At 35.6% G+C, this 26,349-nt stretch overlaps 3 protein-coding genes across 3 annotated transcripts; 2 read left to right on the top strand and 1 right to left on the bottom strand.

The window, feature by feature from the left end:
* Window positions 1-5,885: 5,885 nt before the first annotated feature.
* On the top strand, window positions 5,886-7,330 carry LOC132181513 (gibberellin-regulated protein 4). The gene is made up of 4 exons (XM_059594764.2): window positions 5,886-6,052; window positions 6,203-6,247; window positions 6,385-6,415; window positions 6,915-7,330. The coding sequence occupies exons 1-4, from the start codon at window positions 5,984-5,986 to the stop codon at window positions 7,094-7,096; spliced, it is 327 nt and encodes a 108-aa protein (XP_059450747.1). The 5' UTR covers window positions 5,886-5,983; the 3' UTR covers window positions 7,097-7,330.
* A 3,304-nt stretch (window positions 7,331-10,634) lies between these two features.
* Window positions 10,635-21,862, top strand: SMC3 (structural maintenance of chromosome 3). The gene is made up of 28 exons (XM_059594401.2): window positions 10,635-10,875; window positions 11,231-11,320; window positions 11,513-11,614; window positions 11,889-12,065; window positions 12,152-12,282; window positions 12,866-12,944; window positions 13,015-13,172; window positions 13,262-13,337; window positions 13,574-13,702; window positions 13,769-13,913; window positions 14,787-14,917; window positions 15,766-15,918; window positions 16,013-16,202; window positions 16,578-16,711; window positions 17,410-17,568; window positions 18,338-18,646; window positions 18,733-18,909; window positions 19,156-19,239; window positions 19,317-19,526; window positions 19,611-19,700; window positions 19,797-19,918; window positions 20,002-20,157; window positions 20,250-20,357; window positions 20,457-20,517; window positions 20,815-20,949; window positions 21,080-21,167; window positions 21,282-21,354; window positions 21,441-21,862. The coding sequence occupies exons 1-28, from the start codon at window positions 10,726-10,728 to the stop codon at window positions 21,562-21,564; spliced, it is 3,741 nt and encodes a 1,246-aa protein (XP_059450384.2). The 5' UTR covers window positions 10,635-10,725; the 3' UTR covers window positions 21,565-21,862.
* Window positions 21,863-22,050: 188 nt separating this feature from the next.
* LOC132182171 (aquaporin NIP2-1-like) lies at window positions 22,051-24,562 on the bottom strand. The gene is made up of 5 exons (XM_059595361.2): window positions 24,419-24,562; window positions 24,026-24,250; window positions 23,039-23,233; window positions 22,893-22,954; window positions 22,051-22,358 (listed from the first exon to the last, which is right to left on the bottom strand). The coding sequence occupies exons 1-5, from the start codon at window positions 24,560-24,562 to the stop codon at window positions 22,094-22,096; spliced, it is 891 nt and encodes a 296-aa protein (XP_059451344.2). The 3' UTR covers window positions 22,051-22,093.
* Between the last annotated feature and the right edge of the window lie 1,787 nt (window positions 24,563-26,349).

The following is a 26,349-nucleotide window of genomic DNA, read 5'->3' as shown; positions in this document are numbered from 1 at the left end:
CCTTTTCAAGCAAACAGAAAGGGCAAAGAAATTAATTAATTATATTCTCAGTGACGGTGACGGTGATGGTTTTTTCCATGAACCACGAGCACTGAGATGAATCTGGCACCCACGTGGAAGTTAGACCATACCCACATGCAAGATCATGAGTAGTGCTGTAGGGTAATATCGTAATAACTAATAACCTTGGGTCTTCTTTCCGTTCTTGTACCGTGCAATGCACGACCCCCTGGGCCCTCACGGCCAGATCTCCTTCAATATTTGACCCCTTTTTTTTTCTTTTTCTTTTTTTATATTCGAAAATGCATAAAGCAAACGATTTTCATGCAACTTGTTTTCCTTTTCTTTTCTTTTTTTGTGATCGGAATTTATTGAAGCCGGTTTTGAGTGGGTGGACGCAATAAAGAAGTTGGCTGCTGAAGCTGTTGCCTGCCATTCTTTTCAGCAACTTTGCCGATTGCATAATTTGCATGTGAGCTGCTTAATGGCTTACCACATGCCCTATATATTTTTTTTTTCATGGTGATTATATTCTTTCTTTGTGTTCCCCATAAAATGAAGTGACAATTACAATCACCCAAAAAAAAAAAAAAAAAAAAAAAAGAGTTTATAGAGTTTTGATGTTGTGTCCATTTGTACATTGATTCACATAGATCTATATATGTACATTTCGTAACTTTGAATTATGCTTATAATTAATTAATTGTCTCAAGTTGCTGCCTTGTCCCACCACTAGAGTTGGATCGAAAGTAAAGTCATTTATAATTCCCTTTCATGAAGTTGCATAATGTGATTTCAACAGCCTGTCTACACACTCCCGACCTTGCACATGACATGAAAACTTCAGAGAGAATTGTTTGTTGGGAAAAATGAGAAAAATAAATAAAAGAATATGAGCATCCATAAAAGTTCTAGCTGTTCACGGGATATCATTCTTCCCTTGTGTTCCTTTTGAAAAGAAGAAATAAAATTTTTGTAAAAATTTATGACAAAATCATATATAGCCACACATTTATGGAAATCAAATTTGTACAATTGTTCCCACATACATTTTCCTCAATCCTTCACGGGACAGATTTGGCATATACAGTATGTATGTTGTAATTTGATCAACGGTTAATATTGAATCTTAAAGTTGACTTACTTTTATAAGCTTTTAATAGAAAAGAGAAAATGAAGAGAGATTTTTAAAAATTTAATCTTGACCGTTGATTAAAGCACAGCATATAATAACAATCTATAAACCAAATCCTCACGGGACACCTCAAGTGACCTCAATAGCTGGAAATATGATAGGCATAGTGTACCAATTGTGAGATACCTTCATGATTGATAGGGAATGAAACCAATGATTTTTTTTTTTTTTGACATTAAAGACCTAATTTTGACTTATATTTATGCATTATAATCATTTCCAATTGCCTATTCAAATTGCACGAGTTTAATTGTGTTGATCATCGAGGAATAAAAGTACCCATAACAAAGACGTGTATGATGTGACAAAATTTGATTTATTTGGATATGGATGGGGTATCACGAAATATGCCAAATATATATATATTAAAAAAAAAAAAAGATGTTGAGATAAGATGATCAAATGAGAAACTGCTGAGAATAAAGGGCGGTGAATATTGCATAAGAAAAGAAACAGAAACCTCAGAAATACAATAAGGCCAAATAAAAGGAAAAATAGAACAGGTTGCATAACTTATACACACTAATTAGACCGTATAAATACGGGACGTTCACAATAAACTAATGACTTGTGAACAACAAATAAGGAGAAAAATTAATTTAAATAAAAAGAGCCTCTAGGCAAAGAAGAAAAGATGCATAGCATTGTTCAAAGTGACTTCAAACCAGTCGATTAACCAAATGATTGCTCTAAATTTTACAAAAGAATTGTGATTAATTAATTATATTATGTTTATTCTGAATGTATTAACCCAAAGGAAACATGTCGGTGAATCTGGATCTTGAAAATCATAATTCATAACACTGGTAACAGTAGTGGTAATGGATTTGGACGAGAGGAGAAGAAAGGATTAATGGGCCACAGCGCACGGTGCGCATTTTTGTCAAACTGGCGCAGCTTTGGGTCACGTGCTGTGTCAGAGAAGACGACAATAGCACATGCATGCAAAGCAACAAAAATTTTATAGAGCTTTTTCCTTTACATAATTTACTGCCCTCGAAAGAAATGATTATATTATAATTTATTACGTTTTTCACTGTTACCCAACAAAAAAATCTTGACTTCTTTTACAGAGTGGGACCCCTATCCAGTTATCTACAACTACTTTAACTAACTCCACCGTCGCTACTTGAATGCGCCAACTTCTCTCTTGTAAGTAAAATCAAATAATGTGTCTGAGACATAATTCAATTAGCTGACATCATATTTTATGAAGTGGAGGTTATTAATTTAAATTTTTATTCTCCTGTTATGCAGATATGTCAAAAAAATAAAAACAAAAATAACTTATTAGTTATTGTGTTGCCTAATTTGATGATTAAAACGGACGTTCCAAAGCACCAAGACACATCTCCAATGCAAGGCCGCCCGAACAAAAAGATTGGTTGTCCGAGCATGAAAACTCAAGAACATATTTTCATCCCCAACGCAAGGCCATCAGAACAGGTTGCTAGCCGTTCGAACACGCTTTCCAGTACGTTGCCGAGAACCACGCTTTTAGAGGTTTTCGTCCAGACGGGCACTTACCCCATTTGGACGCCCTGTACAATTTATGTTCAAATTGTGTATTTTATGTGGGCCCAGATCTAGGGTTTAGCATATAATATAAATATATTGTTATAAAGAGAGATGTAGGAAATTCTACCATAGAATTTGTGAGAGGCTGTGCTTAAAGAGAATATCTATTGTGAGCAAATTTGTTCCTGTTAGAAAATTATGCTAGTTTGATTGTGTGCTTCATTGATAATCCTATCAGAAGAGTCCGATAAAGGAGAATCACGTTAAAGAAGATTGTGAGCAAAGAAACAAGTTGGATGCTTGTTGATCTTATAGAGTCAAGGTCTTGAATAGGATTGTAAGTATTCTTAGTGTCTGTAATCTCTTAACATCTTTTTGATAGTGATTTCATGAATTTTGCTGCTCCGGATGAGTTTTACTTTTATAACGTTTTCTAAAAGTTTTATCTTCGTCACCAAAATTATTAATTGTGTCTGATTGATTTATTGTTTTGATTATTTTGGTGATTGATTGTTTATAGGTTATTATTTTTTAATTCTACATATTGTGTAATATACACCTATTGGGTTTTTCATAACCAACTACTTGACTAACTCTACCGTCGCGGCTTGGCCGTGGATTGCTTTTATTGTTCTTGTTAAAAGCTGAGATGCCCATGTTTTCATAATTTACTTCTTGCATTTCAACGGTCCAACGAGTTGTTCACCTAACAGCTGCTGCTTCTTCCTTAATTGTTGCTCTTCCTCCCATTATCACCGACACAGCCAAAAACATGTTTTGCTATGTTGGTAAGTAGCATTTATGGCCCTTTTTTTGAGGCTTTTAAAGATAAAAATTAATTCAAGTACTCTCGCATTAACAATGTGTTAGAGCAGTTTTTTATACGGTCTAATCAGCTATGTGTTGTCTGCAAAATAGTAAAAACGTTAAAGGATTCATCGGTCCAAAGATTGGATAAACTACGATACTTAAGTTAGTATTATTATTTGGAGTGAAAAAATAAAAATGAACTAGAGTTTTTGGAGATGAATCGACCGATCCCTTTACTTGATGCCTTACATCCCTTTTGTAGGGTTTTAGGTAATCGTTTTTCATATAGTCGTTACATGTTCATCTAGTGGTCTAGTGGTTGAGAGGTAGTAGAAAATAATTGAGAGATAGTGGTATTTTCAGGTAGTAATTGAGAGATAATTTCTTGAAATTATATGTAGTTGTAGTTTATCGTAATTATGAGATTGCTTAGATGAGACCTAAAGTAAATTTTATCCCCGACACAATGAAAACAGGTAAACCTTATTTTTGGTACAAATGTTTAACGCAAGGACAAAATCAAGACATGCTTTTCACTCTAGAAACATGGGTCATATGGTACAGAATTGTAGGCTCAAACAGGGAAATTCTTCTTTCATAGTGTGGACTGTTGAGACTAGTTAAAAAAGAATGAAAATAAATATTTGCTGAACTCATATCTACTTAATATAATATCAATCAATTTCTTTCTATTTTTCCACTCAAAATTCTTTGCCATACACACTCTAATGATGCTTAGGCATCAAACACAGCCGTTACAGATACTGTTTCACTGTTCGCTAAGCATGCTAAGATGCTTTTGAGCCTGGATCTATTCATCCTTTTGTCTCTTTATAAGCATGTAACCTTTAAATTGTTGGATGGTTCTATGATTATTTTTAGAATAAATAAGTAATTACCCCTATTAATTTTTTTGTGTGTTACAAATAATTACGGAATTAATGTAAATAAAAAGATATTATCATCCCCCTTTTGAGTTAGAAGCCCAAACCGTTTCCAAATTAAATTATACGTTAACAAATAGACCATTTCTTATTCAGCCTGCAATGAAAACACATTTATTGTATTTGATTTTGACATTTTTTTTTTTTTCGTAAAAAAAAAAAATTCGAGTCAATGAGCAACCGTTGCTATGATGACACTCTGTTTTGTAATAATGAAAATTGAAAAAACGAGACAATTACGGAACAAAAAAGACAAAATTATTTCAGTCCCATTCACAGCTTCTTTACATATCTTCCTACAAGATGAGCCCCACTCTTCAATCAAAGTTATAAGTAAAAAAATCTATAATGATGAGTTATTGGATTTTATTAAGATTCCTTGACAATGTAGTTTTTTTTTTACCTCCTTTGATCGAATATATATATATATTTGATGGTTTAAATTTCATATTTTCGTTCTCATAAGTTATAATCTACGAATAAACGTACCAATTTCAAGAAAAATGCACACGGTAAGGAGATGAAAAAGACCGAAATTAATGTGGTTCAGTTTATGGCCTATATTCGCACCTTAAGTGTATTTATTTATTTATTTATTTTTGTAACAAACTTTCCATACAAAAACAAACCAGAGAACAAAATTATAACAGAGAGGGGGGTGGATCTTTTTCACTACAGATAAGGATGGAAGAGAGGGGAGAAAAGAGAGTGGAAATGCAGCCCTAATAAACTCTTGCTGCGGTTCAATATGCCACATGATGAGCGCAAAAGTTTACACTTCTGTTAACTTTTTTGGCCTCCCAATAGGGAGAAGCCGGGACTAAAAGAAAAAAAAATCAAAGATAACTTTCCTATATTTGCACCTTAAAGTTTTATACCCTACATTTTTTATTTTTTATTTGATTTGAGTACAAAATTTTATTTATAGAACTTTACATGATATTTGAATAATTTTAAATATAAATATATTATTTAAATTAGATTTAACAAATACCATCTAAATTATTTGATTTAAGAAATATAACTCAATATTTATGTTCTTAATTAAAAGAAAAAAACAGAGAATTAGAATTTTCTTGAATTTATTTGAATCGAAAAATATTTAATTAGTTACTTTCCAATACATTTGGTCCGGAAAAGATCCTCTTACCAAAAAAGCAGAACCACATTAAATTTTTTTGTTATGCAACAATAAAGGTTAATGCACAAAACCTTAGCCGTACCATCCAACAAGGGACACCTGGCATAATGCATCAATCTTAATGGCACAGCTGCCGGTGATAGATTAGCGAGCACAGGTGTCATTTCTTAACAAACGAGAGCACAGAGTGATCTATATGAATGAGCACATCTAAGAATTTCATACGCCACCCCACTTGCACTTATGTTTCTATTTATACCCTTCTCCCACCACAGTATTGAGAAATCAAACCCCTCACCCCCTTAGCTTTTTCTCTCTGCTTCTGTTGTCCCTGTGCCTTTTTAGGTTTGACAAGAGAGGGGTTTGGGAGTAACAATGGCCATGGCGAAGTTTGTTGCTGCCTTGCTCTTGGCCCTCATTGCCATTTCCATGCTTCAAACCATGGTGGGTCTTACCTTCTTCGCTCTATATTCTATTATGAACAAAAAACAAGCTTTTTACCCAAAAACTGAAAGGAAGAAAAATGTTTTCTACTGGGGATAAAATATATTAACTTTTTTTTTTTTTTGATTTTTTGTTTTGTTCTGTTTACAGGTTTTGGCATCTCATGGGCATGGAGGTCATCACCATGACAACAACGTATGCTCTCTCTCTCTCTCTCTCACCCCAAATTAACAAAATGTTGGGGAGTTTTTTGAGTTTATTTTATTTTGATTTTTTTATATGGGTGAGAATGGAACATTTACATTTTGGTCTTGATTTTTATGTGATTTCAGAATTATGGACCAGGGAGTCTCAAGAGCAACCGTAAGTAGTGATTCTTTCACTCTCATTTTGCTTTCTTTTAGCACCTACAAATCTAGAGTGACAGGAAAATCAACACAACCCTTTTGAGGGATTGAAAATTGCTTACATAATTCCGTAAAAACGGCACATAGAAGAGATCCAGAGTGAATGAAAATGCCCTCAAGTGGGTGTGGGTCATTTTCTTCCTCTCTCCCCCCTTGTCCTTTCTTTCCTTTCTCTGCCCTCCCTCCCATTTGGCCAATCATGGTCTTAAAATTTGTCTTGTAAATGGTTAAAATACTTTCACTATGACCATTGACTAATAGTCTCTCCTTAATCAAAAAAGTTTGATTGTGGGGTCCATACCTAGGGTGAAAAGGAAACGATTAGAATGCCAATCGGGCCCCACTCACAACGCTCAAAGGTCGTTTCCTGTTTATGGGTTAAAACAAAATGATTATGTTTGACTGTGGTCAAATTATATTATTGATTTATGTTTTGTTGTTTTGAAAATGCGTAGAATGCCCATCGCAATGCTCGAGGAGGTGCAGCCAGACCCAATACCACAAGCCATGCATGTTCTTCTGTCAGAAGTGCTGCAAAAAGTGCCTGTGCGTTCCTCCGGGGTATTATGGGAACAAAGCCGTGTGCCCTTGCTACAACAACTGGAAGACCAAGGAAGGAGGCCCCAAGTGCCCTTGAAATAGAGAGACTACCCTATATTATTCCTATTCCCCCAATATTACTGCATTACTACTACTAACTATTATATGGGCCTGTTTTGCTGATGCTGGGTTGAGGATTTAAATTTACTGTTGCCAACCAGTCACTCCTTAGGGGTTTTACCTACATGAGAGCGGCCGATCTATATATATTTTGTATGTGAAATCTCTGGTTTCACTAATTGAGTAATATATTTGCACTCCTTTTCGTTAAGTTGTGGATGGTGGTAATTGCATATTCTTTTTCTTTCATTTCCAGTTAAATTTGGCCACTGTGATGTAGAGTAGGACAACTTGCCTTTAGCATTTTATGCGACTGTCGCTACCCAAAAGCGAAAGGCTAAAAAGTCCATGCCAAGGGACCCAAGATTGGCATATCTTAAACAAAGAAAAGCAAAAGGTGTGTGGTACCCTACATGTGCCCATAATGAAGGGTGGTTGCCCACTTGTACGCCAAACCAAACACGGTGGTGTCATTTTCGCTAGTGATGGGAGCACGAGGTAGTGAATTAAATTTGAGGTTGATGTGAACTTTAAATTTGTTCATACCCAAATCGAAATCAATTGGAGACGTGGCAAAAGGAAATTGTTTAGGCTGTGTTTGGTAAAGGACTAGATTGGACTGGACCTAAAAATTTAAAAAATTTATTTTCAAAATTAATTTAAATATTCTTACTTTTTATATTACATCAATCACTTTTTATTACTATTTAAATAAAAAAATTACTATAACATAAAATTTTTCACTTTTTTATATAAAATATTATTACTTTTTTCTCTCATATCAATCAAATCTGCTACAGTATCGTTCCACTCCTTTTTTTCATTCTATTGCCAAACACAGCCTTAGCTACCTCTTAACTTCTGGAAATTGTTTTGCTGATGATGTTTGGCATTTGTCGGTGAGTAATCCTAATCGTTCACTCCCGGAATGGTTTTCAAATACCCAATTGATTTTCCACTTCTGGCTAATTGGAAAGAGTTCAGATTAAGCGATTAACAACAAACAGAGAGGAGAAGAAAAATGTATAAAGCCAAACGAAATGACATTGCTTAGGAAAAAAAAAATGCTATTAATATTAAACACCTGAAAAGACAAGAATTTTGTTATATGAATAACATATGTGATAGTGATATTGTGAGAGTTGAGTAAAGCCTAGAATTTGAAGAACCCATATGAGTTTCCAACAAGAACAAACCCCAAACACTAAAAAAATCGACAATCTGGATTCCGGTTCATAATGCAACAATGGAAACTAAGTAAAGCCTAGAAGCCCAAGAACCTTGATGAATCAATTGATCAATAACAACCCTTAACCCTGGATCCACAGCTCTAATCTACCCTTGATGACCCAAAATATTGATTCCTTACTTTTTTTCAAACATTCGTACACATCAAACAAAATAAGTTTCAAACATTCGTATAAATTTACTTTCTAAGCAATCCCGCAATTTGAATTTATTCATTTGGTTTTTAAATCTGATTTTTAAGTTTTTAACGTTTTTCATTTCATCTAAAAGTACTTACGTAACATTAACTTGCCGCGTCATTTAAAAATATAATATTTCATTTATTAACAAATTAGTAATCGGATGGGTCGTACAGCCTCCTTAGTTCTTCCACTCTCACAAGGGGACCTTCATTGGTGGGGTGGTTTATGCGCCAACCAAGGGGTGGTTTTTTCTACCACCTTCAGCAATGGGATGGCTCGCACAACCACTGCTATCTGGAGCTTGGAATAGTCGTGTGAGCCACTATTTTTATATTTCTTTATTATTATTATTATTTAACTAACATGGCAAAGCGTCTTACATGAGATTAACGAGGTTAATGCCACTTATGCAGTTCTAGACGGTTTTGGACGGAAAAGTTGAAGTGAAAAACTTAAGAAATTAAAAGTTTGATTTAAAATGTGAGAGAGTAATTTGAAATTGACACGCACATGCTGGTGTTTGTAAAACACACTTTCAATTTATGAAAAACGAGATTATTAGTAATAATCAACAGGAAACATGAAAATAAATGTACTATTAACAATCCAGAAACAACAAAACATGTTTTAGACTATCATAGTACCACTTGCCATACAAATACTACTATTTGAGGGAAATACTCCTTAAAAGTCATCCTCCAAGCGTTTATTATCATGTCATCTTTTCATCAATCTTTATTATTTTAAGGGGAAACTTCACTTAGGACCCCCAAACTTCCACCCGTTTTGAAATACCCCCCCTGAACTTCAAAGTCTCTCAATTTAGTCCCCTGAACTTTCAATTTCTATCAATTTGGACCCTTTTAACTTTTTATACCCATTTTACCCTCGACTAAAACTACGCCGTTTTGGACTTAAACAAAACTACGTCGTTTTTACTACACCGTTTTGAGCTTCAGAACTACATCACCACCCAACCCAAAACGACGTCGTTTTGGTCATTAATATTAAAAAAATAATAATAAATAAAATAAATTAAAAAAATAATTTTTTTTTAAAAAAAAAAGAAAAAAAAGAAAAAGAAATCGGGGGTGGCTTCAGCCACCCCTGGCTGGTCTGGGGGTGGCCGGACCACCCCCTTGGCCATGGGGGTGGTCCGGCCACCCCCAAAAGGCCGAAAAAAAAAACGCGGGGCGGGGGGGATCGTGGGGGTGGCCGGACCACCCCCAAGGGGCTGGGGGTGGTTTCGGCCACCCCATACGGCCGGTATGGGGTGGCCGAAACCACCCCAGCCCCTTGGGGGTGGTCCGGCCACCCCCAAAGCACCCCGATCCCCTTTTCTTTTTTTTCTTTTTTGGGCCATGGGGGTGGCCGAACCACCCCCTTGGCCATGGGGGTGGTCGAACCACCCCCAGATCGGCCAGGGGGTGGCGAGCCACCCCCCCCCTTGGCCAAAAATGGGGTGGTCCGGCCACCCCATTTTGGCCAAGGGGTGGCTTCAGCCACCCCCGATTTCTTTTTTTTTTTTTTTTTAAATTTATTTATTTTGCTTTTCTTTTTTAAAAAATAAAAAATAAAAAAAATTAATGCATAAAACGACGTCGTTTTGGGCTGAGTAGGTGTTGTAATTTTAGGACACAAAACGACGTAGTTTTGGGGAAGGGTAAAATGGGTATAAAACATCCAAAACGACGTAGTTTAATGTTAAAAGGGTCCAAATTGATAGAAATTGAAAGTTCAGGGGACTAAATTGAGAGACTTTGAAGTTCAGGGGGGTATTTCAAAACGGGTGGAAGTTTGGGGGTCCTAAGTGAAGTTTCCCCTTATTTTAATTCATCCCGTCTAATTGATCGATGTAGCTCCCTCCACAACTCAATCACATACATGTGTAAAGTAAAATGAGCCCTAGATGCACCACGGACCACACACAAGCATATTCGAATTGGGCCCAAGCCCACCACTTCTTTCAAAATCCAGAATACTTTCAATTTCCCGCCAAAACCCCCCACTCCCGTAATCAAAATATTTTATTTTATTTATTTTTTAATCTTTAGATATTGGCAGTGTAGAAAAGAAACCATAAAAATCAAGGGGATTTTCGTTTAATCTTATTTCGGAGCATCCGAATTCCATTTCTCGTGGAACCGGAAACCCGAGGCGTTTTGAAAGAGCAAAAATGGGGATGGAAACGCAGGACGAGTTGATGGCGGACGGTTCGGGTTCGGTGGAGAGGAGATCCGGAGTCCCGAGGCTGTTCATCAAAGAGATGGTCATGAGGAACTTCAAGTCCTACGCCGGCGAGCAACGCGTCGGTCCCTTCCACAAGGTTAGAGTTCGTCTTCGCTCTTATCCTCCTACTGCTTTCAACAGGTTTAATTTTAAGCTTGTGTAGTAGAAACTAGGGGTTCTGTTTGGATGCCGAGAAGACGGTTGAAAATTTGAGTAAAATTGGGTGTAATAACCTTACATTTTGCGAGCTAGCTTCTTTTGAATGGTAGAAATTTTGAAAAATTCAACTGAGCTGAGCAATTGCGCTAGAATGTGTTTGGAATTTTGTATGCGTGGTAGAAAGGAAGGAAACTCTCTCTCTCTCTCGCGCGCGCTCGTTCGCTTTACCTTATTTGATTTGATTTGATTTGATTTTAATTTTTAATTTTTTTTAAATTTGTTTGGGGTATCAGAGCTTTTCAGCAGTGGTTGGACCGAATGGGAGTGGGAAAAGCAATGTGATAGATGCGATGCTGTTTGTGTTCGGGAAGCGAGCCAAGCAGGTATATTGGAGTTTACATTCTTCACCTTCTTTCTCTGTATGCGACTTGTTTGGGTATCGAGTTGGAAGATGTTTTTGCTGAGTTTGGCTCTAAATGCAACAAATGTACTTTAGAGCTACGAGAGACACTACATTCGCGTTATCTTTTGTGTTTGTGTTCACTGTGTCTAATTGTCTTGGCTTAAATGTGCAGATGCGACTTAATAAAGTGTCGGAGCTCATCCACAATTCCACTAATCACCAAAATTTGGACAGTGCTGGTGTTTCTGTACACTTCCAGGAGATCGTTGATCTGGTAGGTAAATTTACACTTACATGGGTTATGTTGCCAATAACTATTTTGCCTTTTCTTTTGATTGGTGGCCCAGAAATGCTGATAAGAAGAATGGAAAGTAAAATTTAACTAACCCATTTGGTGTTTTCAGTCCTGAGCAATATATTTGCTTTATTTTATTTTATTTTATTTTATTTTTTTTTTAATTTTAAAATTTTCCTTGATTGGTAATCGAATGGAAAAGTTTAAGAAATTTTACTTTCATAATTTCTTAAGCTATTTTTAATGATTACAGGATGATGGAACATATGAAGCTGTTCCAGGGAGTGATTTTGTGATTACCCGAGTTGCCTTTCGGGATAACTCTTCTAAATATTTCATTAATGACCGTTCAAGTAATTTTACTGAAGTTACCAAGAAACTGAAAGGGAAAGGAGTTGACCTGGACAATAACCGTTTTCTGATTCTTCAGGTTCAGTTGTTGTTATGCAGTAGTTCCAGTTTGAATTAGAAGTTTGTTTCCGCGTCTTCTATAACTTTCTTGTTGGGTGTTGCCAGGGTGAAGTTGAGCAGATTTCACTGATGAAGCCAAAAGCTCAAGGACCCCATGATGAAGGTTTTCTTGAATATCTTGAAGACATAATTGGAACTAACAAATATGTTGAAAAAATTGAAGAATCATATAAGCAGTGAGTACATCTTCTGCTTGTTAACTTAGTTGAAAGTTTACCCTTTTATAACTGCTTGCTACATTGACTTCCTATTTTTAATAATTCGTTACATGTACTACTTGTGTTAGTCCTGACTACAAGGTGCAATTCGTGTTGGTTAGCTGACAAATTGTAAGCTACTTAGCAAGAGAAAAAAAAAAAAAAAAAAAAAATTGGAATTTTGAGAATGGGAGGTATAACTTGTACATGGGTGGTTTATAGGAGAGCCTGTCTTTATAATGTATTAATTGAAAGAGCTAAGTGTGTGATAGCATGATGCAAAGCGTTCTTCATTCAGATGCGAGAATATGTCCTCTCAGATGATGCTGCTGTTATCAAACTGGTGTTCAGTTATTAATTTTATTTAACTAATTTCCTTTACTATTATTTGCCAAAAACTTCCTTTCCTTGCAATACAGCTTCACTGCTTTCTGCTCACTTTCAAATATATTGTCTACTTCTCTGGTCCATTTAATTGAAATGAATACTAATATTCCTTACCTGAGTAGTATTTTGTCGTATCTTTTAACACCTGTTAATATTCTTCTCATTCATTTCATAGGCTAGAATCTCTTGATGAGAGCAGGTCTGGGGTGGTGCAAATGGTTAAGTTAGCAGAGAAAGAAAGAGATAGCTTGGAGGTATGTAGATGTTATTGCATATCACTACATCTCATGTTTAATGTATCTGCTCACATATTTTGTGCAACAGGATGTGAAGAATGAAGCAGAAGCATACATGCTGAAAGAGCTATCGCTTTTGAAGTGGCAAGAGAAAGCCACAAATATGGCTCATGAAGATACCAATACAAAAATGGTTGAACTACAGGAGAATGTTTCTAGTTTAGAAGAAAATTTGAAGACTGAAAGGTAGACGCTTATGACATCTACTGAACTTGCATGTTCTTAGTTGAAACAAAAAAATTATATCTGATGAAGATTTTGACATCTTATATTAGGGAGAAGATACAAGAAAGTAATAAAACATTGAAGGAGCTTGAAACTGTGCATAACAAGTATATGAAGAGACAAGAGGTTAGCAGAGCATTGGTCTGATCTGATATTTTTCATAAACAAATGCCTATCAGAACCTTTTAATATCATTGGTATACGATTGTCTCAATGAGGAGAATATATCAGTATATCAATTTTCCGGCCGTTTGCTAGTCATTATTTGAAATGACACGTCTGCATTGAATGTTATCATACTGATTTCACTTTTTTATTTTATTTGAATGATCCATTACTAAGCTTTTGTGTTGTATGGTTAGGAACTGGATAATCAACTGAGAAGTTGTAAGGAAGAGTTTAAGGAGTTTGAAAGGCAGGATGTCAAATATCGGGAAGATTTGAAGCACATGAAGCAAAAGATCAAGAAACTTGAAGATAAACTTGAAAAGGTATGGAAGACATTGTCTCATTGAACCAACCACGCATTTTTTTCACCTTTTCGCTTTCTATTTCAGGATTCCTCAAAGATCATTGAGTTAGAAAAGGAGTGCGTAGACTCCACAGCCCTGATTCCAAAACTTGAGGAAAATATTCCAAAACTGCAAAAGTTCTTACTGGATGAGGAGAAAGTCTTAGAGGAAATTAAAGATAATTCTAAAGGTGGTTTGCTCTTTTCAATTACGTAAAATAGAATATGTTGTGTAGTTGTATTTTCTTATCACACTTCAAACAATTATATGTGGTGGCCTTAAATATTATCATAACTTTTTATGTATGTTTCACGTCATTCTATACTATTTTGTTTTGTTTCATCTTTCTATGAAGGGTTTTTTTTTTTTTTTTTTTTGTTAAGCTACCTCCCTATTTGAAAACTTGGACTCTTTATGTTGTTTGGCAATTTCTTTGGGTTTGTATACAATTTTTTTTCTTCTATAAGCCATCCCCCATAGTAGAAATAACACTTTGGTTATTTGATTATTAAATGGCAATCCACTGGTTAAGTAGCATAATATCAAGAGGATACCTGAATAGAATAGCATAGCATGGAGTTCTGATATTTGGAGCTTGCATTATGAAGTATATGATTCATATGGTGTAAATTAGTATGCAAGGTACAACTGTTTTTTTTATTTTTTTTCCCCAAAAATTCTTTATCTGTATTTTACTTGGATTTGGAAGTTTATTTACCTTTACAATTTTATTGGAAATCTCAGTTTCACTTTCAGATGGGAGTAGGAACTTTAGTATTATAAGGATTTTGGATTATTATTATTATTTTTCATGCCTGACCATACGCAAGGTTCTTCCCTTAACAACTTCAACACATCTCAAGTTGGTGTTATTTTGTACTCTGCTTTTTGCTCCTGGTAAACGTATTATTCCACATTCTGTTCTGGGTGGTGGGGGGTGGGTTACTATTTTGTTGAAGAGTTAATCCCCCTTGACATAATCAACGCCAAATTTCAAATCATTACAATACATCATTCGCATCTAATTATTCAAAGTGTTACTTACCTTTGATTGGTTATGCAGTTGAAACTGAGAGATACCGTGCTGAGCTTGCAAAAGTTCGTGCTGAATTAGAACCTTGGGAAAAGCAACTGATTGAACATAAAGGAAAACTTGAAGTTGCATGTACTGAAAGCAAGCTTTTGAGTGAGAAGGTGAGGTTGGTACCATTTCATGTGTTCCATTATAATCCTTTTCTCACAATATAAGTAGGAAAAATTTATAATATGCATCTTAATGCTTGTAATCTTGGTTAATTTCATCATGGCTACCATTTCATTGGTAAAAATTTCTATGATATCTAATTGTGTATACCCAGAGCATATTTTCTATAGGAACTTTGTTAGAAGTGTTTTTCTTGGTCTATATTATTTTACCTGAGATCAGTAGCAGTATTCGAATGATTTTAGTAAAATTTATCCATTTTTACTATTATATCATTTTCCAGTATAGTTTCGTGCTGAACAAATGGAGCCTAAAGAAAGTTTAGTAGGTACTCGCATTTACAGTGGCATTGTAGTTATTTAATTTTTTTTATATATAAATTGAAATAAAGTCCTATGCATTTTGTTGCGGAAATGCAGAACCTTACAGAACTTTTTTAAAATTTTCCTCTCCTTGTCTTCTCTGATTCAATTGGTTCACAGAAAGGAGTTGAGAACCTCCTACCATTGGAAACCCCCCTCTCTAAATTAGCTATAGTTGACATTACAAAGTTTCTATGTTGGTAACCACCTCTTTTGCCAGAAGAAAATTTGGTACTATGGATTGAGAGATGAGTGGCTTTGAATTTCTTAACCTGAGTCTGATGATGGTTGTCATTTGAATTCTAGAAGACCAGCGTCCTTAATTGAATATTGGAGTTTAACCAGTCTTCAGAGATCGCTAGAAAGCAATATTCATACTGTAGTGTTGTACTGTTTACAACTCATGGGAACTTATAGTCTTTTAATTAGTGGAGATTGCCATATGGTTTGCTGAAAGTGATGGTTGACTATTTCAGCATGAAGCTGGTCGTGCAGCATTTGAAGATGCTCAAAAGCAGATGGGCGTTATATTGGGGAAAATAAAAAAAACAACTGCAAGCATTGCAAGTATACAAACTGATATAGAAAAGAACAAGCGCGAGGCATCGGAAGCTCGCATAGTGGAACAAGTTTGTGTTTTCATGATAATTACTTGAATTCATGTTCTCTCACTTGTTGTTTTACTATTAGGGTACACGATGATAGCACTTGAGCCTTTTGCAGGAATGCATTATCGAACAAGATGCACTGATTCCTATTGAACAAGCTGCAAGGCAGAAGGTTGCAGAACTTAAGTCTATTATGGATTCCGAGAAGAGTCAGGGATCAGTTCTCAAAGCAATCTTGCAGGCTAAGGAGTCCAACCAAATTGAGGGAATATATGGCCGAATGGGTGATCTTGGGGCAATTGATGGTAATCTTCTGGTTGTGATTCATATATAGCTCTCTTTCTTCTTTTCCATCTTTCTGAACCACACAATAATATTTTTAAGTCTTTGAATTTCAGTGTGAATCTCAATCAATTGATGTGTAGTTAAATTTAATTTTGGCTTCCTCTTTCTTCTTTCCAATTGATCTTGTTATATGAACCACTGTTACGCATAAGTAGGACAAGAACGGTTGGTTTATTACTTTTCCACCGTTTTGTTTCCAACTCTTGGTGTGCTTGACGTTTAATGCATCAACAAGATCAATATTTTCTTTGCCCTGTATTATAGTGTTAGCAAATTCATAAATGTTCTTTATCATTTTTTGTCTTGGCATTCACTTGTGGTTTTTCTATTTGCAGCAAAATACGATGTTGCTATATCAACGGCATGTGCTGGACTTGATTATATCGTAGTGGAAACAACCAGTGCAGCCCAAAGCTGTGTTGAGCTACTCCGGAGGGAGAATCTTGGTGTTGCAACTTTCATGATATTGGTAACTTTCAATTTCATATTATATAATATTCAGGAAGTTATACTGTCCAAAAAGTTACCTTAATATTTTTAGAACTTGAAAGACCTTGTTTACTTAGAAGTTGGGTGCTAGATTGGTCCAGCTGGATCCTAGGACACATGACTGAAAAATATCAGAACTTGATGACAGGAATCTTTGGAGCTCTTGGATTGAAGCTTGGACAAAGCTGTGTGCATGATTTTGATTTGTCCAGTTTATAATCACTTCAGTTTAGAATTACCAAAATATAGATTGTTCCTATTCAATTAAATCTACCAGCTTGTTTGAGATGGTAAAAAGTGACATTCTGCAAACTAAAGAAAATCTTTACATATTGTGAGATCTATTCGATTTACTCACTATAGGTTCATGTTGCAAAATGTTGTTCTTAACATTCTGGAGATGTGCGCTTATCAAACAAAAAAAAAATCTGCAAATGTGCTACTATAACTTTACATCAGCCACAGTGGTTTTGAAATTTTAATAGCATAACACTTTTAGAATTGTGGAGTCATCATTTTAGTAAAGGATGGTTCAGATTTGGTGGGCACTTAATTGTTAATCGTAGGCTGTTTGATACTTTTTCCTTCGTACACAATATACACTATCATCTGAAGAGTACCGTATGAAGATTCAAAACACCATGGATTTATTTATTAAATTTTAATTTCCTGTTGCAGGAGAAGCAAGTTGCTCTTTTACACAAGTTGAAGGAGAGTGTAAGCACTCCAGAGGGAGTTCCTCGTCTTTTTGATTTAATTAAAGTTCAGGATGAAAGAATGAAACTTGCTTTTTTTGCGGCATTGGGAAACACTGTTGTCGCTAAGGATCTTGACCAGGTAATTTCCAGTTTCTTTGTAACTCTTAGGAGTATTCTTCTGATTTCAAAGTGAAAAAGAATGCAGTGTTATATGTTCATAAGTTCTATGTAAAAACATGCTGGTGTTTTGATGGTTTGGCATTTGTGGCTGATAAGCTGATTTTGTGGCTCGTAGAAATCTTGGTTTATCTATATTAGTTGCCATGGAATAGCGAAACTATAGTTTGGAACTTTTCAGTTTCCCTCCCTTTGTAAGTGCAAGTTTATAAAATATTTTGCACAATTTGGTTTTTGATGGATTCTTATCAACTGGAAGTCAAGTCAGACGAGAAGAAAATTTTAGCTGTTTACTGTTGATAGAATCTTAAGTAAAATCTGTCGCCATGCAAGCAAGCATATTCTGTTAGATAAAGAATGGTTTTTTAGGCACTAGTCATCTTAGCCCTGGCACACTTTGAATCAGAAATTTAATTCTGTCTAAACTAAATGGGATTAGCATTTAATTCTTTATTTTCTGTGATGATTTGATGAGGATAAATGCTCAAGTTCCTTGTTTTTTTTTTTTAGGTTCCCTTCTTATTGTGTGTAATAGTCTGTTCTAGACACAAGTAAACCTTGGGAGTTTATATTGGCTATTCTCCCCTTAATATTCATTTCAGCTTAGGAAATGTGTAATAGCCTGTTCTAGACACAAGCAAACCTTGGGAGTTTATATGGTCTATTCTCCCCTTAATATTAATTTCAGCTTAGCAAATATTTAAATAGCTTCTGTTTTTTGCAATTTTCAGGCCACGCGTATTGCATACAATGGAAACAATGAATTTCGACGTGTGGTAACACTTGATGGTGCACTTTTTGAAAAATCTGGTACAATGAGTGGTGGGGGAAGTAAGCCTCGTGGTGGTAAAATGGGGACATCCATTCGAGCTGCCAGTGTTTCGGGAGAAGCTGTTGCAAATGCTGAGAAGGAACTGTTTGCAATGGTAGAAAAACTAAATAGCATCCGCCAAAGAATTGCTGAGGCGGTGAGGCGTTACCAGGCGGCTGAAAAAGGAGTTGCATCCTTGGAGATGGATTTAGCTAAAAGCCAGAAAGAGGTAACTCCCAGTTGGGAATTTTCAAGGTACCTTTTAACTGATATGCACAAAGGGAATTTGATGCATTAGGAAATTCTTTTGAACAGATTGACAGTTTGAATGCACAACATAGTTATCTTGAGAAACAACTTGATTCGCTGGAGGCTGCATCACGGCCAGGGAAGGATGAGCTTGATAGGTTGGAGGAACTCAGGAAAATAATTTCTAAAGAAGAAAAGGAGATTGATAAACTTATAAAAGGGTCTAAGCAGCTGAAGGACAAGGTGGGTTACAAACTTTATTAACTTTTGTTTTCCTTGCATGTTGCAGCTCGATCTTCATATTTACCTGCACAACAAAATTTATGCTAGTTGCAGTTGGTGGCTTATGTCTGGTTTTCCTCCTAAGTTGCTTTTCTTTTTTTTGGTTTTCTCTGCATTTGAATATAGCATGTCTACCACGAATAATAATATTGCACTTATTTTGATATCTCAGTTTGTTTGACTTATGTGTACTTTTCTCCGCTTTAGGCTTTGGAGCTTCAGAATAATATAGAAAATGCTGGTGGAGAAAGATTGAAAGCACAGAAGTCAAAGGTCAATAAGATTCAATCTGTGAGTATGTAAAACATTATGAAGCATTCAAGTTACTCTCATGGAGTATGTACTAATTTATGCTACTCAACTGTTAGGATATTGATAAAAGTAGCACAGAGGTCAATCGTCACAAAGTCCAAATAGAGACTGGCCAAAAAATGTTGAAGAAGTTAACTAAGGGAATTGAGGATTCAAAGAAGGAGAAAGAAAGACTGGTTGAAGAGAAGGAAAAATTAAGAAGTGTTTTCAAGGAAATTGAGCAGAAAGCATTTGCAGTTCAAGAAAATTATAAAAAGACGCAGGAGGTTTATTATTTATTTTTGTTTATTTTTAATAAAATACAATAATAAGTTCTTTTGCTGATATATGATTTTTATCCTCTTGTATAGTTGATGGACCAACATAAAGATGCGTTAGATAAAGCAAAGTCCGATTACGACAAAGTTAAAAAGACTGTCAATGAATTGCGTGCGTCAGAGGTACTATGCCAAATTAATATATCTTTTTTGTTTCTTGTTAGTTGTTTTTGTCATGCTTTCTGATAACTTGTTTATGATTTCTCTGTAATGGCACAGGTTGATGCTGACTACAAATTACAGGATATGAAGAAGGCATACAAGGAATTGGAATTGAAGGGGAAGGGCTTCAGGAAAAAGCTTGATGACTTGAAAAATGCTTTTATAAAGCACATGGAACAGTATGTCTTTTTATGAACAACTCTTTGGATCTACGGTGTCTTAATGATTTTGAAGCATGCTTGACAGTGTATACCGGTTGCAGAATTCAAAAGGATTCGGTGGACCCTGAAAAGCTTCAGGCTAACTTGACAGATGGAGCTCTTAATCAGGCTTGTGATCTAAAGAGTGCCCTTGAAATGGTAGCATTGCTGGAAACCCAAATGAAAGAGATGAATCCAAATCTTGATTCTATCTCAGAGTATGAATTTCTCTGTTGTCCTTAAACACATTATCTAACTTGAGTTGACTGTTCAACATACCACTGCTAAATATACATAATATAACCAATAGGTATCGGAGAAAGGTGTCGTTATACAATGAACGAGTTGAAGAGCTAAACAATGTCACTCAACAGCGTGATAACATAAAGAAGCAGTATGATGAATGGAGGAAGAAGAGGCATGCATTTCCTTCCTTAGTTCTATTTCCGATTTGTGTTCTTTACAATCCTCTGCAGTTTTGTCAGTTTTTACTCAACTGCATCTGGTGTGATAGCAGGTTGGATGAGTTCATGGCAGGCTTCAATGCAATATCTTTGAAGCTAAAGGAGATGTATCAGGTTGGTGAATAGATCACCTCTCTCAAATTTTTACTGGATTATAAACTTTATGGTCTTTCTTTTTGACTATTTGTTCTTCATATGAAAATGATTTGAATATGCATAAAACAGTTTGAATCGCAGATGCCATTTGTATTTAGGCGCTGAATTGTGTTCTCTCATTGAATAATTACACTTGATTGGCCCTTTTTTTCCCCATATTGATGCTGCTTGTGTCATCCTCATTTCCTTTTCATCTTGTAACATATATGCGCTAGTAATAATTTTAGTCTTTCCTCTTTACTGAACTTGCTACAGATGATCACACTTGGGGGTGACGCCGAACTTGAGCTTGTGGACTCTTTGGATCCTTTCTCTGAAGGTGTTGTTTTCAGTGTAAGGCCACCAAAGAAGAGCTGGAAGAATATTGCCAATTTATCGGGTGGCGAAAAGGTTATATTTGAACATTGTTGACTTAACCTCAATTTATTTAGGCGTCTGATCTCCCTGAATGACTAACATATGAAATCTCTGAATCTTATTCAGTTGAGTAATATATTGTTGTTCCTTTTACCGCTTTCAGACTCTGAGTTCGTTAGCTCTTGTTTTCGCACTTCATCACTACAAGCCAACCCCACTTTATGTCATGGATGAAATTGATGCTGCGCTGGGTATTTTTGTTGAATCCTTTAGCGTACTTTCATTTTTTTTAAAATTGTTTTATCTATATCTTTTTCTTTTTCTACGGGTCTGCATTGGCTTACTTTGGTTGATATGGTGCGCAGACTTCAAAAATGTTTCTATTGTGGGGCACTATGTAAAGGACCGGACAAAGGACGCACAGTTTATAATCATAAGGTAGGCTAGATGCCGCTGGAGTTATTGCTAGTTACTGATATAGTTTCTTACGCTGTTCTTTGTTTTATGTTTAATGCTATGTGCAGCCTTAGAAACAACATGTTTGAATTGGCCGATCGACTTGTGGGGATTTACAAAACTGATAATTGCACCAAGAGTATTACAATTAACCCAGGGAGTTTTATGGTGTGTGAAAAAGCTACTTTATGATGCACTTTGTTTAAGGTGATCGTATCTATTTGGTTTGTATGGCCTTGCACATATCACTTACGTATTTAGTTTTCTAACATATTGATGTGTATTATTATATAGAGTAGTTAAATATAAGATTAAATTGATGTGTATTAATCATGCCTTTGGCATACATTTACGTGTTCCTTCAATCTGCATTGATGTTGCCTCGCTTAATATTATTCCGTATAAGGGCATTGCCCAACAGTAGGGAGGAAAGAGTTTCACTCTTTTCGTGAGAGGCAAAGACCAGACTTCAAATTTTTTTGGATTTGCTAGTGGTGCCCTCGTGTGTCACTGTTGTAAGTTTGTAAACGACAGACTTATTGTCTGGTTTTTTATTATCATAACTATTACACAGGTGGTGGGTGTCACATTACTAATATATATAGAAAGCTAACCACAAAAGCATATACAAGATGTTGGACATATGCCTTGTAAGACTTGTGGGAATTCCAGATTCCGGGAAGCTTGTCACAATTTCCCCATCATGGGCACAACCATCCCTTCACACAGAATTCTCAGGATATATAATCACCTCTCTTCGCTGCTCCTCAGTGGATATTGGGTGAACTAATTCATCCGGCACCTTAGTGGATATTGATGTTGAGTGAACTAATTCATCCCGCACCCGAATCAGTTTGTAAGCCCATGCCCCTAGAAGCGTTCCAGTCACTGGGCCGACGAAATACACCCAAATCCCCTTATAGGATGCGCTTGCAAGTGCTGGACCTATTGTCCTCGCTGGGTTCATAGATCCCCCTGATATTGGTCTGGCCATGACTCGACAACTTGTTAAAGCATTTTCAATAGAAGAGCCAAATGTTACTTTTATTTGAAATAGGTCTTCAAATGTTTAAAAAAGTTCCTACATTGGATTAGCCAAAAAAAATATAAAATAAATATTTGATTGAAAAAGCTAAATGTAGCAGCATTTTTCAAGGGAGCTATTTTATTTTTTATTGTTTCTCACCTGTTTTCTCTTTTTTCCAAATCTTTTCTTTCTTTTTTTCTGCATGTTTTCTTTTTTCCAAAATTTTAACTATTTTTTCTCTCACGTGTTCTCTTTTTCTCAAAACTTTTTTTACTTTTAATAATATTTTAATAGAATAGATAGAAATATAGCTAATCGGATGTAGAGACATTTAAAAATGGCTTAGCTAAACTAAATAAAAGTGAGTTTTGATAAGTCATTTTATATAAAAATATGGCTTCTCTATTGAAAATGCTCTTAGCATTCATTATTTAGATTTGTAAGGAATAGTTTTCATGGGCAAGGTAAATAATTAAGAATTAATTTTACCTACCCGGCAAAGATGGATGTGATGCATACTGCAGAACCAACTGCAAGACCCGCAAGCTCTCCTACCTGGGGAAAGGGAGACATAATCTAATGAGTAAATTTACCATTTTGAAAAGGTTTGTAAAATTTGGAATGTGAATAAAATTTTACAGCTTTAGTATCCGTTGCAACAGCTGAAGCGGTGAACATCATAGTAAATGTCACCACCATCTCCGTGACTAGAGCTTTAATTTCTGTTCCTGTTGGTGATGTAGTGCCGAGATCCTTTATTGGGTGCAATATTACACGCAGCGTAAATGCAGCAGAAATAGCCCCACCCAGTTGAGCTGCTGCATAAACTGGGACCTGCAACAAAATGCTTCTTTCATTCCTTCGGTACTTCTGTACGTTATCATATATATATATATATATTCAATTGGTTCATTTTCCATGTAATACTTCAATATTACATGTAATACTTATGCTTCTTTGAATTATGTTTAACATTTAAGGCCAAAGAAGATGCTTCTTTTATTCCTTTGTAAATTATGTGATAAAATTGTCTGGAAGTCCTGAATTTTTAAATGGGAGGTAATGTTTGGAGCAAAAACCAACGGAGTCCACGGACAATATTACTATTTTCATGTGACAATTTGAGGGGAAATGACTAAGAAACTTTTGTAGTGTTCTGTGTAACATAAATATTATCTATACATACTATATATGATAAATAGACAAATAACAATTTTATAAAACTACTTTCAAAAAAATAAAAAACAAAAAACAAAAAACAAATAATTGTAAAACTAAATGAAAAGGAAAAAAATTATAGGAAATAACAATTTTGACAGCCAGCCCGCCTTGCATGGGCCCGTAGCCAAGTCAAAAGAGCTTCCGCGTCTTGCCTATATATAAAAGGAACATGATAACTGATAAGGAATATAAATAGTAACTAGAGACAAGTAAATTTTCATTTGTAAAACTAAATGAAAATGATTTTTTTTTTTAAAAAATATATAAATAACAATTTTGACATCACATTGTCCATGATGGAAGTTGGAACTTAAGAGAACAGTATGTAATGCCAAAAAAGGAAGCCTCCAGGGGCCTACTTTCGAGTTTCGACCATGGGGGATTTGAGAAGCTCACGTTACGTACCTGCTTCCATGGAAAATGTCTGACAGCTGCAAAAGCTAGAGTGACGGCCGGGTTCATGTGGGCGCCGGAGATGTGTCCTACTGCATAGATCATCACAGTCACAATAAGCCCTCCGGCAACGGAGGCTCCCAGTTTTGAGACTCTGTTTTCATCAGCTGCGCTAAGAGCAGCTGAACCACACGTCACAAACACCAAAAGATAGGTCGCTATTGTCTCTGCCACCACCTGCTATATCGTCTTATGCATGCAAATAAAGTTATATATACTCGACGAAACCTGACATATAATTTCATAGAAAACCAGCTTGAGAAAGCAAAAAAATGTGTTATTTTGGTTGTAGTTATAAGGACATGATCAACTGATGTGGTTGAAATATTGGAAGCTTTATCTCACCTTTCTGAGAAAACCAGGCGGGTAATGCTCATCAAGTAGTGCCCTAAGAAGATAACCTGGTTTTCGCCTTCGGGATATTGGGTTTTGCACTGAGACAAACTCATTTGCTTCAGCCAAATTCCTTGGTTTTGGATCTGTCTCCATTTTCTGGATGGGGACGAAATGTTGAAGATGAAGAAGAGAATAAACTTTTGAAGGATATTGTCGAGTGCCTAAGTTGCAGGAGCTCAGACCTTTTTATAATCCCACTCGCACTCTAATCCCAACTTGTTTGGGGCATTTTAAAATTAAAAAAAATATATCTCCTCTCTCCCCTTTCGGCATTTTCAAATGAAAAGAAAGCAGGCTGGTTAACCCAACCTGGTTAACCAGCCTGACTATTTTAAAACAGTGTGTTTACTTCTTTTTTTTTTTTTTTTTTTTTGCTTTTTTGTTTCAGGAGCTATATGTGCAGGTGTTTGATTCCATTCACTTGAAAGACCGTTAAATGAAAATATGAACGAGATGCAAATGGATTGTTTTGTGTTGGCGTTTTGTGACTTTCACCATAAAGGTGGTGGGACCCAGCATCATTAAAGGAGGATCCTTTTGGCTCATGTTTTGTATTCCTAGTTACTCTTGGAATTGGTTTTCTCTTTAGAGCATGACTTGGACTTGAAGTCCTTCTACAATTTGGAATTGGAGGAGCCTTGCTTAGCCAACTTTTATGTCCTATATAAAGGGGTGTCTAGAGCACACAAACGTATAGAGAAAAAACAAATAGAGAGAAAAAGTGAGAGCAAGAAAGAGAGTGTTTTCTTTTCCCCTTATGTTATTATTCTCCTTTAGGCAAAGTGAGAATTGGGTGTATTTGGGGCTTTGGGTTTGAGTGGTTTTTTCACCCTGTTACTCTCTTGTACTCATCTTTTGATAGTGAATTTCTCTGGGTCGTCTCCGCCAGTGGATGTAGGCTTGTTAAACTGAACCACTTAAATCTTTGTGTTGTGTGTGATTGCTTATTTTTGTTATTCTGCATTCTTCTTATTTTTTTCGCATCTCACGGGTCTTGAGAAATAAGATTAATTTCCTAACATTTTGAAGGTGGGGTTAATGCATCTCAAGAGAAATGAACAATTGGAGATACTCTTGGTTAAAACTGGATACAATCCGGAGGTAGAAAAGATGGGAGGATTGACACACCTTGGTTATTGGGGAGGCAACCCAAAGCAATAGCAAAGGAGAAGACAATTTTCTGCAACACGATGTAGTGCCTTTTTTTGGCAATGTCTTGTGGGTATAGCAATTTTTAACTTTTTTGCATCCGGATTCCACCGATTGATATCCATTGCACAAAAGCATTGAGTCATTGACAAATGAATGTGATTTATTTGTCCATAGAGCCTTATCAGTAAAAAAAGTTTCACTTCTTATTTAAGGAAGTGTAATTCAAGTGACTCAAAATATAATCTTTGTCCATGAGATGAAAAAGGAAAGCTTTTGAAAGAGGGAAAAAAAATATTTAGTCGAACATGTTCAATTTATTTACAAAATATACAGAGAAATTCTATTGCATGACAAGATAGATACAAATTATTGAAATTAATCTATAACCTATTACTAGGAAGGACAAAAATACTATCTTTTGATAGAGAATTGAATGTTGATAGAAAACTTTTCTTCCTTCTCTTTGCCTCTCCATTTTGAACTTGGTTGGGAATCTCCTGAGTCATGATCATGGACTTGAAGCACAATCAAATAGCTTTCGGAAGATACAAACTCCATAGACCATAGCAATGTTTTCCCCCCAAACACTACATGTTTCTGCATGCTTATAGATAAGCTCTAGAATGGTCAGAAAAAATGAAAACTTTGTCATTGTATCTGCAAGAATGAACATAATCAGAAAACTTCAGAAAATCTAAGAAGGCATTAACAATCTAAAATAGACTGCA

This window comes from Corylus avellana, chromosome 5, assembly GCF_965113065.1.
Source record: "Corylus avellana chromosome 5, dhCorAvel1.hap1.2, whole genome shotgun sequence".
NCBI classification, from domain to species: domain Eukaryota; kingdom Viridiplantae; phylum Streptophyta; class Magnoliopsida; order Fagales; family Betulaceae; genus Corylus; species Corylus avellana.
Note: the sequence above shows the minus strand (reverse complement) of the source record. Positions and strands in the feature narration are given on the sequence as shown.